The 21,754-nt window shown below is 39.4% G+C and overlaps 1 protein-coding gene across 4 annotated transcripts in view; it reads left to right on the plus strand.

Moving 5' to 3' along the window:
- Nucleotides 1-17,693, plus strand: part of ADAMTS6 (ADAM metallopeptidase with thrombospondin type 1 motif 6) — a 334,404-nt gene extending 316,711 nt beyond the window's left edge. For all 4 annotated transcript variants that reach the window (XR_013532291.1, XM_078365433.1, XM_078365434.1 and 1 more), the window contains 3 exons: nucleotides 99-275; nucleotides 3,092-3,248; nucleotides 14,465-17,693. Coding sequence is in view for 3 of the 4 variants with exons in the window: in XM_078365433.1 (XP_078221559.1) it covers nucleotides 99-275; nucleotides 3,092-3,248; nucleotides 14,465-14,574 (444 nt within the window). In the remaining variant the exon portion in view is untranslated. The remainder of the gene's footprint in view (nucleotides 1-98; nucleotides 276-3,091; nucleotides 3,249-14,464) is intronic.
- Nucleotides 17,694-21,754: the final 4,061 nt, after the last annotated feature.

A 21,754-nucleotide genomic window follows, 5' to 3' on the forward strand; every position in this document is an offset into this window, starting at 1 on the left:
TAGAACTTAGTATATGTATATATTCTATGCTAAAACACACATTCCTCAAATTTTCCTCTGTCTTTAAACTGTCGTGATTCATTACTATTTATTTCCAGTGCACTCCAAAATGTGGCCCAGGATTCAAGCATCGGATTGTTCTCTGCAAGAGCAGTGACCTTTCTAAGACATTCTCAGCTGCACAATGTCCAGAGGAAGGCAAACCTCCTGTCCGCATCCGCTGCAGTTTGGGCCGCTGCCCTCCTCCTCGCTGGGTCACTGGAGACTGGGGTCAGGTAAGGCATTTGTACTGTGGGCTTCTGCAGAAATAGCTCCTTGAGACACAAACCTGAGGTTCCTTGTATGATCATTGTAAGGTCTTGGGAGATGAGTAAGAATTAACACGTAGAAGTCTAGGTACGAAGCATAAGTGTGAAACAGTACACAAACCACAGAGGCCACATGTGGACACATACAGAGTGAGCCAATGATTCTCCCATACCCACAAACTTCCCACTTTAGATTCTATTCTTCAGATCCATTGTAGGTTAAAATTAAAAGAAGAGACTAATGGATAGAGATTTGACAAACTACCAAAATTTGGGATTCTAGTCCCAGCTCCCTCAACTGATAAAGGAACAAATCAGTTAACACCAGTGTCTTCTTCCCACTTGCGAAATAGAGATAATTACTCTTGAACTCACAAAAAAATTGTGGAGGGTTTAATTAGATTGATAATGTGATTGACAATCTTTGAAATATTATTAATGTTTATTCATCAATTGATTTGTTTTTATTTGATATACGTTATGAACTGGAAAGTAAATATATAGGAATTCTGGTATGTATTTTTGTATTAGACTCATTTCTACCTTAAGTTCCAATTCTTATTTTTTCTTTTTTCTTTCTTATCTACTTTTAAATTGTGTTATCTTGCTGTAGGCCACCTTAAATTCTATAAAAACGATCGGTTCTCAGCACAAAAATAAAACTTTGTGAAGTAATATGTTAATTAACTGGATTTAGTCACTCCACAGTGGGTATATACTTCAAAACATCATGTCATACATGATAAATAGACATAATTTTATTTGTCAATTAAAAAAATTCTTAATAAAAAAGACCCAGTTGGCATAGTTAGACAGAATGAAAATTAAGTATTGTTCTTCTAAATGTCAGAGGAAATCTACTAGGCTACATTAAAAAATAATGCCCCAGGAAGTAAATATCTAGCCGATCAATGCCCTTATCCTGTAGTTTCATAACTGACCTTTTAGCTAGTCATTTTCTAATATTTGAGCCCAAATAAATCATAATGGCACATTGTGATTTATGCCAATGTGATTTTTTTTCCTGGGCCTTCCATTTCTTATGAAAAATGGCATTTCATATAAATAGTTGCCAAAACTCTGGCCAAAATTCAATATTGTCAGAGTACAGTAATATCTAGACACCTCTTTTATTTGGGAGAGGGCAAAGATTTTCAGTAGCCATGAAGGTAATTAAGTATACTTGCTCAGTGCTCAGCCTTGTGAGGAGAAAAAAGAAATATAATCATAAAATAAGTAATGCTGTACATATCTCTAGCAGTATTTAATTTAATTTACAATATGCTCAAGTAGAATACACATGACAATGTTAAGCATTGTATGCAGTTAAGTTTCAAATTGTTTCACTGTAGAAGTGTGACAGCTTCACAACACATGATTAATATGATGCTGTTAAAGAATCAGGGCAGACATGCTGCATGATTTTTATTTTAAACCAGGCAGGCAGTTCCTTCTCTATATATTCTTTGTTGCAGTGAACTGTATAAAAGTCAGAAGTTTTTGTGTTTTAGTAATTTTGCCAAGTTTACAGTTGTCAATTTGAGATTTTTCTTTTAAATATTTTCAAGTCCTTTTCTTCCCATTTACAATTTCAACTCAGTTTTCTAAAATTCAGAATAACCAGTGAAGATACATATTCAAAGATGTTTTAATATATTTTATAATATATTTATTTGTTATTCTGTATGAAAACACTTTTTTTAAAGGCTCTTCATAAATATCTTTACAAGCCCTGTGGGTGCTTTCAGAGTTTTTGCAAACAGATTCAACAGATCTTCAATCTGTTGATCCTGTAAACATCACCATCCCCTATGCTGGTACCAGTTACTTCCTCATGCCTTTGATCCCAAATTTCATGGCTTTCTGGTATTCTGGATGGCAGGCCCATAGATCAACCCAGCTTTATTCTTCAGCCTCAGCAGCTGATCAGTCCCAACTGAAACTAAGCCTCTCAGACAGTAACTTCAGTCCTGAAATGACTGAATCCCAGAGTAGGTGCAAAAGGAGAAGGAAACATGCTAATTGGTGAACACGGACTACTTCTCAGGTTTGTGTACCTGGCAATCCCCTAGATTGTGGAAATCCCTACATGTGTCTGGCTGGCAATCCCTTAGGGACTTATTTATACTCTTTTTTAAAATTTTTATTTATTTATTTTTTTAACTGACCCCATCAGCAGGCTCCACAGTCATCAATGCTATTATATTGAACTAATAGTTTGAGCACATACAGAACACTTCAACAAGCCATCAGGTTATTTACCTGCAAACCTATAATAAATAGAGAGCAATCATGATTTCCTGGCCCTAGAATCTCTCATTATTCTACTTCATCACAAGGATTTTCTCATGACACTCCTGCTAGAGTTCACCAGCCTTGCATGGATTTGTTGGAGTGATAGCCCAAGAAATCTCTGTGTATTATATCCTGGGAACTATATTGAGTCTATTCGCTAGAGTAATAACATGATCCTTGACTATCCAAACCAGTTTGATAGTATAATAACCTAATCATACACCTCTCAAAGATGAACCACATCTGGGCTTTAAAAGTTAATATTGTGGCTGAGTGTGGTGGCTCATGCCTGTAATCTCAGCATTTTGGGAGGCCAAGGCAGGAGGATAGCTTGAGGCCAGGAATTTGACACCAGCCTGAGCAACATAACAAAACCTTGTGTCTCAAAAAAAAAAGTTAATATTGTGTTGAATTTGAAGTGACAGAGTATATTTTTTACCTCCTGTAAATTGTTCAAATGAATATTTTATTTGTGTCTTTGGATTTAGTGTTCTGCTCAGTGTGGCCTTGGACAGCAGATGAGAACTGTGCAGTGTCTCACCTACACCGGACAGGCATCTAGTGACTGTCCAGAAACTATTCGGCCTCCAGCAATGCAGCAGTGTGAAAGCAAATGTGACAGTAACCCCATTTCTAATACTGAAGGTAAGTTGTCCATGGAGGAGGGGCCTGTGGTTTCTAATGATTCACTTTACTGTTCCCAAGGTTTGAAGAGCCCATAAACCCACTACTGTAGTCTAGTTTGAGTAGAGCATTTGTGAAAGCTGCTTATATGCAGACTGCAATCAGGACACCAAAGATTTTTCCTGACCTTTTAACTAATTTTTTGGCCCTGTTAAGTCACTTAACCTCTCTGGAGCTAAGTTTACTTATCCATAAAATAAGAAATTGGAGTAGATAAACTCTAAGGTCATAGCCAGCCTCATATTCTATGTTTGATTTATATTAGAACTTTAGAGATGTTTTCTAATGAACCACTCTTGAAGTGCAAACTTCTGTTTCTTTTTGGATATGACAATGGATTTCTATCATCCTGAAAATTTAAATTCATTCTTGTTATACAAATAATGAAAGCATATGTTTGAAACTACTTGCATTTTAAGTGCCAATTTTCTTATCGTAAAAATGTAGAAAAATAATTATATAGCTGTTTATAAAAGAGGACAAAGGTCTTTGTGCTCTGGAATTTCTGTGTTTCTTACACATTGGGAAATCCCTTTATTAACAGCAGATGCACCCCCCACCATGACTTTTTAAAATCTGTTATTTAAGTGAGAGTACTTTCTTTATTCATTTAGGCATTCATTAGAAATTTCTTGAATGCTACTATGTGCAAGTCACTATGACAGAAATTATCAGGAATGTGAAGACAAATATGGCATAGTCCAGAAGTTTAGATTGCCTTCTCATAAGAAAATAGACGCAGAATCAAATATATGCACATGAACAACATCCGAAGCCACAAATGTAAATTATAGGGCCCTGAAAAAAGAAACCTGTCACAAATAAATAGTCAAATAATTTTTAATACTTTTCAAATGAAAATGTGTGTTTATAAACCTCCTCAAAAGAGATCTAGTCCTTTTGATCAACTCTGTGTAATTCAAAGGATTTTTAAAAATTATATTCACTATTTAAAAATATTTTCTTGGGACTTTTGTTTTAAGAAAGTGATTTTATATAACAAGATCTGGACACCTTACATCTTTACGAATGGTCTGTATTTATACTTAAGCCTCAACACAGTGCATCTATTATACATGTAATTAACTCTTTCAAAGAAGTATAGCCCTATGCTACATTAATTCAAAATCACAACTTGAAATTTTGCAAAATCTCTGGCTTTACTGCTACTTTTTGTCCCTTTAGATTCTGAAAATCTAGCTTTACCTCTCTTAAGAAGAGCTCAAAATCCATAACAAACAAAAGTATTTTTCTTGGAAAAAAATGTCTTTTAAATTATCTTAACAAAAAAATCTCTTGGCCAGGTGTGATGGCTCACATCTGTAATCTCAGCACTTTGGGAGGCTGAGGTGAGAAGATCACTTGAGCTCAGGAATTCAACACCATGCTGGGCAACATAGTGAGACTCTGTCTCTACAAAAAATAAAAAAGTTAGCTGGGTATGGTGGTGCATGCCTGTAGTCACAGCTCCTTGGGAGTGAGACTCGGTCTCCAAAAGAAAAAAAAGAGGGAGAGAGAGAGAGAAGAGGTTCTAGTGTGAAAATATTGCAAAAGTGGTCTGTTATGGCTTGTAGGAAGCAGATCAAGGGAGAAAAGAAATGCCTTTTAGCAAGGAAGAGTTGGTGAGAAAATTGGAGAAGGAGCAGTTTCTGGTTAATGCAGGAGGGTAGAAGAGGATCCCCTTTCCTCCAGGACTGTCAAGTTACCATGACTCATAGTGGGAGACTACTGAAAAACCACTTCATCTCTACCCCAAGACCGGGCAGGATTCAGGGAGATGTATTGGGATCTAAAATACAGTCTTTCAGTTGAATCTCTATGAATGAAATGGGCCACAGATAGAATGTTGAGAATTGTTTTGACTATCAAAGTTTAGGTAATGGTTTCCCTGCTGCCAGTATTTCATTATGAAAAAAATTAAACATTTCAAATATACAGCAAAGTTGAAAGAATTTTACCATGAGCATCCACCATCTAGAGTATATGACTTATAATGGTTAAAAAAAAACTGCAATAACTTTTGCACCAAAAGTGTGCAGAGGGCAAGTGTGTGCAGTAATGGGCATGGAGGCAGTTCACTATCACTGCAGTGGGTTGGCAGATGAGCAGGCAGTGCAGATGAGGCTACAGAGAGGGAGGCAGGGACTTGGTTTTAGAGACTCTGCATGCAGTGGAAGGAAGCTAGGACTCTATCTTTGGGTTATAGGGAACAAGTGAAAAAAAACTGGGATATGACATGCTCAGGATGACAGGAGGTTAAAGGATCAGAGGGAGGGCAGCCTCGTGTGGGAGTAGAATGAGAAAGAATTGTTCTAAGAGTCCAGGCAAGAGAGGATGAAGGCGTGAACTAAGGCAGATATTGTAGGGATTAAAAGGAGGGTGATGGGCTGGGTATGGTGGCTCATGCCTTTAATCCCAGGACTTTGGGAGGCCAAGGTAGACAGATCACCTGAGGTCTGGAGTTCAAGACCAGCCTGGCCAACATGGAGAAACCCTGTCTCTACTAAAAATACAAAATTAGCCAGGTTTGGTGTCACATGCCTCAGCTACTTGGGAGGCTGAGGCAGAAGAATGGCTTGAACCCAGGAGGTAGAGGTTGAGGTGAGCCAAGACCACACCACTGCACTCCAGCCTGGGCAACATGAGCGAAACACTTCATCTAAAAAAATAAAAAGGCCGGGCAGGCAGTGGCTCATGCCTGTAATCCTAGCACTTTGGGAGGCTGAGGTGGGTAGATCAAGAAGTCAGGAGATAAAGACCAGCATGACCAACTTGGTGAAATCCCATCTCTACCAAAAATACAAAAAAAAAAAAAAAAAAAAATAGCCAGGCATAGTGGCATGTGCCTGTTAGTCCCAGCTACTCTGGAGGCTGAGGCAGGAGAATCCCTTGAACCAGGTAGGAGGAGGAGGCAGTGAGCCGAGATCACACCACTGTACTCTAGCCTGGGCCACAGAGCAAGACTTCATCTCAAAAAAATAAAATAAAACAAGGGTGATGAACTGGGGGAAAATAATAAAATGAAAAGAGAATAAAAAGAGCCTGATGAACAATTTGACATGAAGATGAGTGATATGGAGGCATTCAAGATGACGCCTATATTTTAGATTTAGATGACTGTGTACTATTATTAGTCATGAAGGAGTTCAGGCACCTGTAGGAAAATTAAACGTATTAGTCCCCTAAAGCTTTAATAAGATAATGGAATTTGAATAAGATTAAAAAATAAATGGAGAGAGATTGAAGAGATGGAGGGAAGTTAAGCAGCAAATGATAGTAAGAGAATCAGAAGTAGGGTATCAGAAAATTAAAATAGCAAGAGGGAAATGGGAGGAAGAAGGAGAGAGATACAATTTGCTTTGTTAAACATCTGCTTTAGTTTTTTTATTTCTGAAAGCCTTTGGCAGAGAGTTAAAGCATTATAGGCATGATCTTGACAAACTGCCACTGATGAGGGTAACACTATATTGCTGCTAAAAGTGAATTATAGACACACTGTGTATCAGTACATTTGAAATAATACTCAGAGTAATTTTTAAAAGTACATATGTCAGTTGGGACTAACCTACTCAAGCTCACCTGAAATTCTATCCAAAATGCCATTTTATTCATCTTTCATGCAGTTTCAAGTTCCCTTGTAGTTTATATAGTGAGTCTTTTCAGCTTCTCAATAGCACAAGGCCCTCTGTCATAGAGTATTTATTGCTGCCAGGTAATGATTCATGGTGTGCCATGGGCTGGTAACCAAGCCAGGAAAGGTGTGGTTAGTGTATAATGGTTGACCAGCCCAGGATGTTTAATGGTGGCTTTGGTGGCTCTCAGACTCCCTTATGTAAATAGCTCTGGGAAAGCTTAGGCAGCTCCAGAAATCTTAAACCCAGATTTTTGGTCCAACTAGCTACTGCATTTGGGTTTTAATGTGGAACCTGATGTATGAAAATCAGTAAAGGAATGGTAAAAGTCATTTGAAGACTTTGGTTTCAAGGAGGTGAGGAAGACCAGTTATTTTCTTTGCCACTTCAAAGAGTTCATAATCCACTTAGCATTGAGGTTCATATTCCTGGCTGTCTGGTCTGGAGGGAACCCTGGATTGGGTTTGAGATTATACCACCTCCAGGTTGAATGTTGGTGACATCCAGGGAATAAGACTAAATAAAAGAAACTGAGAAAGCAAAGGAGAAAGGAATGGTCTAGTCTATGGGAAATTGAAATCAGAATAAAGTTCAATAGCTGATATCATCTTGCTTCAAGGATAAAAATAAGCTGATGGACTGTTCTATTACAATGAATAATGTTAGGTTCCCAAGCCAAAGTTGCCATTTCATCCTTTTCTAGCTTGAATATGTAAAATGTCAAGGGCTCAAGTACAACTTTATTAGGAAAAGTATACTGAGTTCACATTCCCCCCACCCCCACCAACTCCTGTACCACACATGCACAGCCTTTGCTATCTCACTTCTTACCAAGTTCTGCATTTCCATGGGTAGTTTGTCAGAAGCACAGCTGTTTGTACTTTTTAAATCCAAAAGATAGACCCTTAAGTGCTTAAGTCATAACTCTTAACTTACTGTGTTCTTCTTCTGAACCATATAAGGAGTTTACAGAAGGCATCCATTCTCCAAAGAGAGATGCTGTATGGTCCAACCTGGTCATGAAGGATCTCTCCCAACTCCAGTGAGACAAGTAGGCAAGCTTTGCAACATTCAATGAAATAAATGCAAAAGCACTGCACTTGAGGACTTGGGTCTTGTATTTCTTGGACCAAATCAAGTCTTCAAAGTCACGTTTAATCTGAATCTAATTGCATTCTAAATCATGAACCTCTTTTCAGTGTATTTTGAAAGCATGTCTTTTAGGTCAGAGTTTTAAAAGATTAACACCTGATGAAAAACCCACTGGCACATCAATGATAAGTAGGTTCATGTGTTGCCTATGAAACAGGTTGTCTAATTTTATCATTCAACTCTACCCAAACCCAGATTACCAATGAGAACCACTCCAGTGTGCCTCGCAAATTACTTCAGATTCTAATAATGGATCCAGTTCACGTGGCGGGGCCTGGGGGCTGGCTTTCAGCCCTTGATGTGTTCCCAAGTCTCCCTGATAAGAATTTGGGAATTCTCCATAAATTCATTCCCACCAGAAGTCTCTGTCCCTGGGTAAAGTGCAACTTTTCTTTCAGGGGTGGAGTGTAAAAAGAGAATAATTAGGCTACAAGATGTTAACTAGAAACCACATGATGAGGATCTCTTTTTTTTTTGGCTTCAACCACAGAGATTTATTCTCACAGTTCTAGAGGCCAGGAGTCTGAAATCAAGGGATTTTTTATTTTATTTTATTTATTTTTTATTGCATTTTAGGTTTTGGGGTACATGTGCAGAGCATGCAATACAGTTGCATAGGTACACACATGGCAGTGTGTTTTGTTTGCTTTCTCCCCTTCACCCCCATTTGGCATTTCTCCCCAGGCTATCCCTCCCCACCTCCCCCTCCCACTGGCCCTCCCCTTTTCCCCCAATAGACCCCAGTGTTTAGTACTCCCCTCTCTGTGTCCATGTGTTCTCTTTTTTCATCACCTGCCTATGAGTGAGAATATGCGGTGTTTCATTTTCTGTTCTTGTGTCAGTTTGCTGAGAATGATGTTCTCCAGATTCATCCATGTCCCTACAAACGACACGAACTCATCATTTCTGATTGCTGCATAATATTCCATGGTGTATATGTGCCACATTTTCCCAATCCAGTCTATCATCAATGGGCATTTGGGTTGATTCCAGGTCTTTGCTATTGTAAACAGTGCTGCAATGAACATTCGTGTGCATGTGTCCTTATAGTAGAACCATTTATAGTCCTTTGGATATATACCCAGTAATGGGATTGCTGGGTCAAATGGAATTTCTATTTCTAAGGCCTTGAGGAATCGCCACACTGTCTTCCACAATGGTTGGACTAATTTACACTCCCATCAACAGTGTAAAAGTGTCCCTTTTTCTCCACATCCTCTCCAGCATCTGTTGTCTCCAGATTTTTTAATGATCGCCATTCTAACTGGCGTGAGATGGTATCTCAATATGGTTTTGATTCGCATTTCTCTGATGACCAGTGACGATGAGCATTTTTTCATATGATTGTTGGCCTCATATATGTCTTCTTTCGTAAAGTGTCTGTTCATATCCTTTGCCCAATTTTGAATGGGCTTGTTTGTTTTTTTCCTGTAAATCTGTTTGAGTTCTTTGTAAATTCTGGATATCAGCCCTTTGTCAGATGGGTAAACTGCAAAAATTTTTTCCCATTCTGTTGGTTGCCGATTTGAGGATCTCTTACCTTTCCAATATCCTTACAAGAAAAGGGTAGAGTGTCTTGCCATTCTTCTCCTAGGAGAGTACTTAGCTGGTACATGATGATAGTTGAAGAGAAAATCAGGGGCGCCTTCATCTTAAAATCCTTGACCCACTGGCTCAGATTCCAGTACTTAGAAAGCAGTAGATATAAGTGTGTTTGCATGAAGAAAATATGACAGTAAATCCTCAAACCTTCAAAACAAATTAACTACAGTGATTATAATACCAGAAAAACCTCAAACTAAGTAATTATTTTTCATGGATCTCTTAGATTATTTATTCTCACATGATGCACTACTTGGGTATAGAGGAATTTTTAATTTCTAAACACTTTAAGTATCAGCTAGAAATCAATGCCAACTATAAATCATTCAGAAATTAAAACAGAACATTTTGTTATTGTTTTAATTTCAATGGGATATGTGATTCAATTTATGTACAAATTTTCCAGAATGGTTTTTTTGTTGTTGGTTTTTTTATATATAAAAGTTAAGTTGTACTACAGAAGGGTAAAAGAGAAAAGGCTTTAATAATTGCACTGGACTTAAGGATGCAGCAGACTAATGAAATAAGTTTATAATTAAGGCCTCTCAACTACATCAGCATGATTTCAATGAGCACAACAAATCAGTCCTCTTTAGCTAAGCTAAAAGGTAGATAGGTTGAATGCCCCAATATAATTTAAAACTGGTACTAATATTTTGAAGATTACATTCAGCTTTCTGTAATAATGGGGCTTTAAAACTTCTTGGTGTGCCTAAAATTACCTTTTCACTTGTGTACTTATACAAAATTTGAGGAGGAAGACATAGTGACAGAAAGTATAAAAAGATAATTCAGGCTATTCTAAATAATTCAGATGCTATTCTGGAAACCTCCTTTAAAAAACATATTTCCTCTTCTCTAAAGTGGCACAGCAAACTCTTAAAAAAAAAACAAAATCTGACTATGATGCTCCAAGTTGATTTATCAGGGGTGTCATCTCAAGAATACAGAGTCATAGACAGGTAGAAACTTTTTGCATTTAGATACCAAAAATATTGCCAAAATAGAGTGGCTCTGGAGTCAGACAGACCTGTTCTTAGACAACTAGCTGTATGACCAACATGAGTTTCATAATCTTTTTGAGCTTATGTTTTGCTGTCTATATAAAGCTGACATTTTATATTCATGTACTATATAGAGATGTTTTGGTCAACAACAGACAACATATACAAAGTTGGTCCCATAAGATTTTAATAGTATATTTTTACTGGATCTTTTCTATGTGGAGATAGAGTTAGATACACAAATACTTAACACTGTGTTCCAACTGCCTACAATATTCAGTACAGTAACATGCTGTGCAGGTTTGTAACTTAGCAGCAATAGGCTATAGCATGTAGCCTAGGCATACAATAGTCTATACCATCTAGGTTTGTGAAAGTACACTCCATGATGTTTGCACATTGACAAAATCACCTAACGATGCATTTCTCAGAAAATATCCCCATCATTGAGCAACACATGACTGAACTTAAAAAGATTAATATATATATTTATAATATATATGTTTATGTTGTACCTCACACAAAGGATATGCTTAATAGTTATAATTTTTTATGCGACTAAATTAAGCTCTTGTGGAGTTAAAAGAGAATAAAAGATGAGTCATGGTTGGTGAATAGATTGTCATCAAATCTAAAGATACAATGAACTCGTTCTTCTAGTCAGGCCAGTTCCTAGAAGGCAAAACCAAGAAGTAGGAACTGGATCTTCCATACAGTCTAGGAATCTCCATATTAATGTTTGAGTCCTGGAAGTCCCTGGATCTCCCACAGGTCTTTCCCCATTCCTGCCCTCATCATAATTTTCCTGCTTTCTGTTTAATAGTTTTCTGTTATTTTGCTTACATGTGTAAATGTGTAACCCTTCCTGAGCTTATATTTATTTCGACAGGGATCCCAGAGAAATAATACATGACGACCGTTCTCAGAGGCAGATGCTTTGCTGTTAATAATGAAAGCAAATGAATAATGCTTACTCTGAGCCAGGTGTCATGGCACATGCTTTATGTGCATTACCTCATGCAAACCTCACAACATTCTATGAGTAGACCTTATCATAGTCTTTATTTTGGAGATGACGAATCTGAGATTTAGAGAGGTGAAGTAACTTGGCAAAGGACAATCAACTCCTAGAAGAGGCAGAGCCAGAATTGACCACCAGGCCCACCTGAATCCAGATCTCTTGCCCCTAACTACTGGGTTGTGTTGCTGCTGCACGCAACTCAGGGGACACTCATAATCCCTACATCCCTAAGCTCCATCCTGTTCCCAGGACCTCACTGACTTCCTGCTTTCAATCAAGTTAGTTGGGAACTAACTTAACAAAGGTATTGGAAAGTTCAGAAAGGAACATCCGAATAGCCAGCCTCCAGCCTGACCACAGACTAGATATTGCTTCTGAACAAAAGACTGTGTTCTGGGCCTCTGCATGTAGAGAAAAGTCTTACTTCTAGCACTCACCTAAGAAACAGAATCCCTGACTATATTTGGGTGTTTGTTTTTTGAAATGGAGTCTAGATCTGTCACCCAGGCTGGAGTGCAGTGGCACAATCTTGGCTCACTGCAACCTCCGCCTCCTGGGTTCAAGTGATTCTCATGCCTCAGCCTCCTAAGTAGCTGGGACTACAGGCATGTGCTACCATACCCAGCTAATTTTTGTAGTTTTAGTAGAGACGGGTTTTCACCATGTTGGCCAGGCTGGTCTCAAACTCCTGACCTCAGGTGATCCACCCGCCTCCGCCTCCCAAAGTGCTAGGATTTCAGAAGTGAGCCACTGCGCCCGGCCAACTATTTATATTTGTAATAGCCTTAATGGGTGGGTGGATGGGCAGGTGAAGGGAGAAGCAATTCATGAATATTCTCTTTAATTCATTATGTATTATAATTTAATCAGATTATAAAATCTAAAAGGGAAATTGGTGAATTCGCTTATAATTTGCTCAACTCAGAGTTTTCCTAGTCCAGCTACTATTCCAAAAATGGAATAGTAAATCTAATAAAGTTGTGCCCCAGGAAATACTCCTCTTTGTTTTGTCTTCAAATTGACTTGTGTCTTTAGGGCAGTATTTTCTCAGTAGTAGTTCAGATATCGCATCCTTATTGAGATATTTGGAGTGTAACTCCTTGCTTCCTTTCTGTTAGGCAATAAAGATACTAATAACTAATAATTGTAATAATAATAGCAATTCAGTATCCTACACTTATCCATACTTTCTGTGTTCCGGGCACTGCTCTATTTGATGTTCATAAGGATACACATGTAGTACATATTACAAATGAGTGTGGGTTCTCTAATCATTTCTACTTTACATGTGAGAAAAATTAAGCACACAGAGGTTAAGTGATTTGTCCCTTCTAACTTCTTTCAGCTAAAACTTAAATTTACCGAGAATCCTGTGAAAAGTTTTCATTCAGATTTCAAGCTGTCAATCTCTTTGTAAGTCAAATCTTGAATAAAAGAGTTGGAGGGAGGCAGAGCTTATGTTTTCAAAGGATTTGGGAGTTCCAGTTTCAGATTTTAAGACTTTAACCAAAGGATCCTTTAAAAAGTGAGATCAATAAGATTGTTACCTTAATCTTTAATAATAAGAACTGGGAACTTTTCCATTTCTTTGCACTTAATTTTCCATGTTTATCATATGGCTCATGTACAATGTATCTGATCTCTTAGAACTTCAGTGGGTTTTTGAAGCCAGGAAAAAGCAAGGAAATAACAAAAACTGTTCTGTAACACTGAACTTTACTCACTGCCCTGCCTAATTCCTAATTACCTTAAACAATTTACCCAGGATGCTTCAGTATAACTACCTGGAAAAATGAGGATGGAACTTTGGTTCTAGCAGGCATGTGAACATTTCATTACTAGGTTTGCAGAGTATCCTAAAATTCCCAGACAAAAGTGACCAGAATACTGGAAAAGAATATCATTATTGCTAGTAGTGGGGTTGTATGGGGCCAGGGGCAGTTCTGAGAATCAAAGGTCCATGTCCCTTTCTCTACACTGGATCCTCATCCCACCTTCTGCAACCAGCCTCAAGGGGAGATGGAGAAAGAATCATTTATTCACCTTCTGGCTGCAAGAACTGCAGACTGCAACTGTGGCAGTTCTAGCACTGAGGAGAAAATACACATAGGAAAAAAGAAGACCATGTCTCACTTCCAAATTAGAAAAAGACATTTCTACATGTTTCCATAACCCACAGACTGCTGCCATTTGAGGCCAATCCCTCAAAGCTTTCTTCTTTGTCTAGTGTAGATGCTGAATCTAGGCCACTGTCAGCAATCCTTTTCATTCACCCAGGCCCATCCCCACGCCTCACAGATGCAGAGATTCTCTGGAGACATGTGTACTTTGGTATCAAACAATGCAACTCATGTTTGATTTTGGATAACCTTGCACTGTTGAATAAAATAACCCTTGAGAAAGAAGCAATAAAAGTGCTGTAAGAAAAATGACTCATGTTTCCAAGCTGTCTAAAGTGATCACTTATCCCAGCAAATGGTAATTCTTTCAAGACACAGTGGGCATACACCATACTTATAAAAATCTGGAAGGAAACTCTTGCAAACATTTTTTTAAAAATCGTGTTAAAATATATCAAAAGAATGTTTCTAGTAGACTGTACCAGGCAGGCTATGCTTAAAAACAAAAACAAAAACCACATGGAGGTTGAAGCCAAGGTGGATTGGCCCAAAGGGGGTCCTTGCTGAAAATGCAGGCGCATCAGCTTGTTTATATACTTGTTTATGTGCCTCTAATTGTTTTCTATTTTCTGCCCCCATTCATTAGAGTGCAAAGATGTGAATAAAGTGGCTTATTGCCCACTGGTGCTGAAGTTCAAGTTCTGCAGTCGAGCATACTTCAGACAGATGTGTTGTAAGACCTGCCAAGGACACTGACCCACAGAAAGTCAGAAAGAGCACCTTGTCGTTTCATCACGGAAATGTGTCCATCAAAGAGAGCCACCCAGAGGAAGAGGATTGATGTCCTTGCAAATGCATTACCCTGTGGAAAATGTAACCACTGGTCAGCCCTAGCTGACAAGATTTCAATATTATTTTAACTTCTGTGAAGTGGGATTTATTGATCCGAAGTGCTGGACACGGTATTAGGAGGGAATGCCAGATTGGAGAGATCCAAACAACACAGGGAGACTTGCTTACTGTGGAGCGTTTGTGTTCTTTCGAGTAAATCCAATAGCCTGTTTACCTCCTTGGACCATTAAGATAATTTTTATTATGGACTTAGCAATGACACTGAATCATTTGTATTTGAAACTGTTTAAAATGTAGCTGTTATAACTTGGTCAACTATGGAAATGAAGAAGGTTCAGAATTCTTAAGTCATAGCTTAAAATATTATCTCACTACAACAGCACCACAATTTAAATTATAAAACGGGCTTTGAACTATAATTTAAGGAGCAATTATAAATCAAAAGTAATGAAAGTTTGTATTATTTTTCTTCATTCCACTTAATTTCCTTAGGAATAATCCCCCAGTTCTGAACACTGCTGTGAGCCATATATATAAAACTATATTAAACTGAACAATAATGAAGGACATAGTTTAAAGCAGTGCATCAGTTACTGCAGCTGTGCAAGTCTATAAACTCAGTGCTGAAAGACTGTGGCCAACTTGCCATTGTGCAAGTAAAGCTGAGATTTCCATTAAAACTTTAAGAGAAAAACATTTCAATTTCATGCAGAAACCAGACCTGGGGTATGGTAGAGACTTAAGGACTGGGCCCTTTGCTGCCACCACACAGGATGCCTTAGTTCTTGAGTCCCCCCAACTCACTTGTGTTTACATCCTCTTCAGCCACAGCACGGCTTCTGCCCTTTGGATTGCTGCACACGTGTTGAGCTTACTGAGATGATACCATGCAAAAGATAGACTGGCTCGGTAACAACCAGGCAGACCCTTTTGCAATTTGCTGACAATTACGATGGGTTCCAGATGTCCCTTCTTTGATATGGTAGAAGGGCATTTATTTATGAGAGCAAATGTGTGTGTGTGTGTGTGTGTGTGTGTGTGTGTGTGCGCGTGCACGCACTTTTAAGTGTGTGGATAGATGAGTGTGCTAGCACATAATGTGCTATTTCTGTGAGTTTTAAAGTAGGCAAGGGATAATAACCAAAGAAGAAAATTTCATGGAGACTAGACATCATTAAGCATAATTTTAATAGTCACTCAATCAAGTATTTTGTATTTTTTATGGATACTCTGAATGGCAATTAAATGTGAAACCCAGTTTCTTGGGAAACTCAAATTCTAGAATCACAACCACCTAAATTAAAATGACTAGCTAATATTTTCCCTGTCTTCAAGTTTCACATCCTACTCATCAAGACTTGACAGCAAGACTCAGAATAAAAAAGGGTACTTGTTTATATTAATATTTTGTACTTGAACACGTGTAGCTTGCAGCAGGTTCTTGATGAATGTGCTTTGTGTCCAACACGCCTCCCCATGGTACACAGGTGTACACCATGCATGCACCAACACCTAAAACTCAAGACTAAATGGCTATTTTGTAAGGTTAATACTTTGAGTCAAAGAGCATGTTCGACTCAGTTCCATCACAGTGCTCTGAAATTACACGTCAGTGTATCACATATACCATGATCTAATGCGGATTAATAGGTTTTTCCCAAAAGGAATATAGAACCTCAGATACCAAAAGCCAATCTAAACTCCCAGGTTTGCTGTGGACAATCGGCACAGAATGTTCTCTACACTCTCAGTCATGACCATCTGTATCTTGTTACCTGCTTTCTCTCTCAAAACCACAGTTCTTAACCCTGAGCCCTTCAGAGAGAGCTACCGATGATACACCAGGAATAAGAGGAATCACCAGGGCCCAGCTCTATGATGCCCTTAGAAGACCAGCCCAGGTGCCATCTTAGCCATTCAGTGAAGAGCAAGCAGCCCACAGGCAGCATGGCCTGAGCACCGAATTCCCTTGAGCCTTTTCAAAGAACAGTTAACTTTGTGCTAATGTGCCCTGGTGAAATAAAACAAACAAATAAAAGGTGGGTGGTTTCTGTGACATTTTAGGCATGGGTTTGCAATCCAGATCTGATTTTCTCCAACATAAATATCAGCTCATGTTTTTATTGCAAAAAGATTTCCTAATACCAACTAAAAGCTGTTTTTTACCTCACCTGGAAACAACTACTGTGAGGGCCGTCCCCCAGGCACTGCACAGCACCGTGACTGATACTGGAAGAGGAGGGCAGCCAGTGTCACCTCCAGGATGTGCCCCAGCTCTGAGGGCAGGATGTAGGCACACCCAGGAGCAGCATCAGTGTGCCTTTCTGGAGGGAGCCAAACACAGAATGTAACAGAATAAAACAGTTTCAGGTAGGCCTTGAATTTAAACATGAGTAGGTTTAAAAAAATTATAATTCATAGCACATCACAATACTGCTGCTACTCTGTAGTCACCCCTATGGCTACATGATGCCCTATTCCTAAATAATAACAATAGGATTGTCAGTGGCGGCTGGGCCACCATGGCAGACTTTCCAAAAGTAGTGAGCTATGTAGACTACTTACGGAACCCCAGGGAAACTGGTACCCTGCACCTGGGAGCAGTATCTGCCAATGGGATAAAGGCCTACTAAAAAAGGAAAGGTAAATGTACCCTAATGCTTAAACCCTGTGAGATACATATGATTTCCAAACAGTCCATTTTATTAGGAACTTTTTTATTTGTATGAATGTCACATAGGTATCCTCAATAACACAGAATGAAATTACCTTTGTATTATTGTGATTAGTTGTTATTATTTTATACTCAGTAATAATGTGGTACACTGTTAATTTTTTTGCTTTTGTAAATTATATTCTAATTTATTGCCATGTTTCCTAACACTTGTCCTACATTCATTCTCCTCGTAATGAAAATCAAAAAAATCATTGTAACACTTGATGGAGTGAAATTCCATGCCAGGCACAGAATTTTTTTTGACATAGATAATTTAGTAAAATAAAAATTCAGCTTATAATAATGATACAGATTGAAGTCGTCTATTTCCTGAAAAGCTCGTGTTAAACTTGCAGTACCAGAAATGAATTTCCTTGGGATACCACACCTACATTATCCAAATTATCCAAGTAGTATCTGTGCTGTATCCTTATTACCTTCCTCAGGGATAGCATCTATTTCTGTGTGTTTTAGTCCTTTAGTCCTATCTAAACGCAAGAGCTTCGGGTATTAATGGTAGGGCTACATCCCCAAACACCACCAACCATTCTTCTGAGGCCCCGAAGGAAGTCCAGATTGGCCACTGCCACACCCCTTCAATTGCTGGTGTACAATTATTTTGCTCTCCTTTTCTTGCCTTCCTATACTTCCTATTTATTGCTATACTAATAAATTATTTAGTATAGCAGAGGATGCAAGATATTTCATGTGCCAAGGGCACTAAACCAAATGAATTCATACTTGAGAGATTTTTCTAGTCAGGGCAGAAAAACATGATGAGCCCACTTTCTACCTTTAGCATTTCCTTTTGGGCTGAAGAAGAACTAATAGTTCAGTCTCTGCTGAGTTGAGGGATGCAATGATATGCAAAGGTAACTAAAAATAAATTTGAATATGAAGATGACCGTCCTGCATGCTTAGCTATTTGAGTACTTTCATGACAACATCAATTGCACAAGGAGAGTGGAATTGGCTGGGTGCAGTGGCTTGCACCTGTAATCTCAGCACTGTAGGAGGCCAAAGCAGGTGGATCATCAGAGGCCAGGAATAGGAGACCAGCCTGGGCAATATTGTGAGACATCATCTCTACCAAAAAAAAAAAAAGAAAAGATATGAACTGTCCCGGCATGACAGTGCTTTATTCTACCACTCTGATGTCTCATACACATCATATCCAGTTGTTTCTTCATTAGAAGAAATCAGGTTGCGTCACATGTGATAATTAGAAAGTCTTAGGAGAGTATTTCTCCAAGTTTACCCTAGCAGCCAAAAACTACTGAACTATGAATGGTTCATGAGAAGACTCTGGATACCAACCATTTTAATCTCCCACTGCAGTTGCAAAGGATAGTTTCTGCTGTGGTTGGGGAGGGAGGAATACCAAGAAACAAGATTTACTTTAGCTTAGATTATTAAGTTTTGAATCTAGTCTATCTTTTCAGCTACAGTTGTTTTCAAACTTCTAATTAAGTCCCTTTTATCCCTTTGTCATGTCAAAAGGACACTATTCTGCTTAGGATACTGACTCCAAGGAAAGTCTGCCTTCCATGGAGATTCGGCCACTCCTCAGGGAGCATGGGTATCATCCTTAAGCCTTTATGCCCCAAAATGCCAGATGTTTTTCCAAGCAAATTCAGGAAAAAGTTAGGTCTTGGGAACAAAAATATGGGAATTTACATGGCTAGTATAAGACTCATTACTTTTTAAAGAGGGAAAAAGAAATCTTGTTCACGTAAAAAAAAGAAGTCACAGCCCAAGAGAACTGAAAAATTCTAATTAAGTGGTCACAGGAAATTCACTGCATTTAAAAGTGACACATAAGCTTTGTTTGGAATTCTCTCTCATTCATATCCTCAGAATGTGTGGAATAAACTAACATGTTTTCAAAAAGAACAGCTGCTCCCAATGGTTTTGTGCCTGAGTTAAAAACCTGAAGTTTGAACTTAAAAAGAAAATGGCATTTTCTCCCACTTTTTCTCAGAGGGCTATTTCTAGCATTCATTGTCCCCCTATCATCCACAGATGATATCTGAGGCCTGAAATGGAACTGTGGTTTGAAAGCCGGCTCCTACTTGGTGAGGAAACCAAGGTTATGCCCATGTTATCTTTTGATCAATGGTTCCTGTTAACGCACTGTAAGCTTTGAGCTGCATAGGTGATGAAGTGAATTTCCACAGCTATGTCCTGTCTTCACCAGAATGACACTGTGTGGTTTGCACAAGGTCCCAATACTACATGATGTCCCTGACTCTAGGGATTTGGGGAGCCTGGATATTCCCATTCACCTCAGGGTACATGACATCATGCCTGACCAATCGGATTTCATTGCCCAGACCTTAAAGCTTGTGAAAATCAAGGGGTTGGCCGGGCGCAGTTGTTCACGCCTGCAATCCCAACATTTGGGGAGGCCAAGGCGGGCAGAACATGAGGTCAGGAGTTTGAGGCCAACCTGACCAACACGGTGAAACCCTGTCTCTACTAAAAATAAAAATAACTTTAAAAAAAGAAAAGAGGTTTCTTCTTGGCTTGGACACCCTACCTTCCAGAAAGCTTTCATGTAAGAGGGGACAAGTTATCCCCCAACTTTAGGCCTCCCAGAAGTCAGAGTGCCTTTTTCAGGTTGATGATTCAACATTAGATGGTTTCTACTAGCTCAAAGCTGATAGGATTCTGGGAGAAGCCTTGTCTATGCCCCCCAGCAAGGGCAGCTGTGGGTAGCAAGTTCTCTTATGGGCCCACACAGAACTATGTTCACTTTGAAATTCCTGCTAGTAAAGCAGTAACTGTGAGATGAGGCCCCTGAATTTTCAAGCAAAGGTGGCAGCAGGAAGTCCCAGTCCAGGGCTACTCCAGGCCAGGTGTTAGCCTCTGTGTCTGGAGAGTAGCATCAGCCATGGTCATTCATTCATACAGCTAATATTTGCTAAGTATCTGCTGTACCCAGGTCTTGTGAGAGGCACTTAGTATATGCTGTCTCATTGAGTATTCTACAACAAAACTAGGAGGACAGTACTATCAGTCCCCATTGACAAGTGCTAAAATTGAGGCACAGAGAGGTGAAGTCGCCAGGGGTCACAGGACCAATGCGAGGAGTATCACCTCTTCAGCACACAGAGAAGTAGCTGCCAGGTCTGCATCTGTGGCAGAAAGGTTGGGAAGGGTGCTTATTGGCTAGAGAGATACCTACTGACCAGACCACAGGAAATAAGGTCCTCTTTCCTGACAAACAATGGGCCTGACGCCTTGGGAGGGGCCTCAGGAGTCAGGGAACAGGGAGCTTTGGGCTCCTGTCTTGGTAGGTAGTAGTATTAACTATGGGAATCTCAACGTGTGATAACAGAATTACAAGTGAGGACCTAAAGTGGTTTCTACGAGTTAATGGCAAGAGGAGGAAAAGGAAGGTCAGAGACATTCTAGGATGGAAGATGTCTCAGTGACAGTTAGCAGCCAAACACAGCGTAGGGGGCTCTCATCTCCCCTGAAATATCTTGTTGGACATCATGGAGCCTATCCCTGCCTGACAGTCTGCTGTACCATTTCCAAACATACCAGACAGATGGCCTTGCTGACCTATTTCAATATAACTGGAACAGAATGATTTCCATGTTGGCTTCAGGATACATTATAAGGAAGAAAGGTGTGTTCCTTTCTGTTTCGATCACAGCAAGACCATCAGGGCTTGAAAAGTTGGGCCATCAGGTTGCCGCCAGCAAGCACATTCTTTGACCTTCTGTGGTGGGTCTGCAGAGTGGAACCAGGTGTTCTTTCAGCCCATGCCAGAATGTATTGGCCGCCCAACTGGCCGCCTGCCTCCACCCCACCAACGGGGCTTTGGCTGGCCCTCTACCAAACAGCTGTTTGGGGAGACACAGGTGGCCGCCCACACTCATGCCCAGGCCAGCAGCTGCTTTGGCCTGATTAAGCCTGGCAAGATGGGCCCTCCTGTGCCTCTGTCCTCGTGCCCCAACTTCTCCCTGAGCCAGGTCACTCAGGGACTAGGGAGGAGGAAAGCCAAAGGGTAGATACACTGTGTATTCAATGCACTCAGAAACCTGCTTCGTGGCCCAGCGGCAATAAACAAGAGAATACTGTGCGCCTCTCCTTCTTTCAATATCATCAATTTTGGCATTTTATTTTTAATTATTCAAGTTAATCTTACGTAAATGAATAGAACTTTAGTTCCTGTTTCTTGTTTATGTTATTGTTAGAATAAGAATCTTCTTCTCCTGTATCTGTAATAAATATGAAGGTAAAAAGGATTACATCCCAACTTCTGCTAAATGCTATCTGGGAGACCATGCTAGATGCCCAGATCATAACGACTGCAGAAGCATGATTGGATATACTGACAAAGAACCCACAGAAGTG

This window comes from Callithrix jacchus, chromosome 2 (genome assembly GCF_049354715.1).
Source record: "Callithrix jacchus isolate 240 chromosome 2, calJac240_pri, whole genome shotgun sequence".
NCBI lineage: Eukaryota > Metazoa > Chordata > Mammalia > Primates > Cebidae > Callithrix > Callithrix jacchus.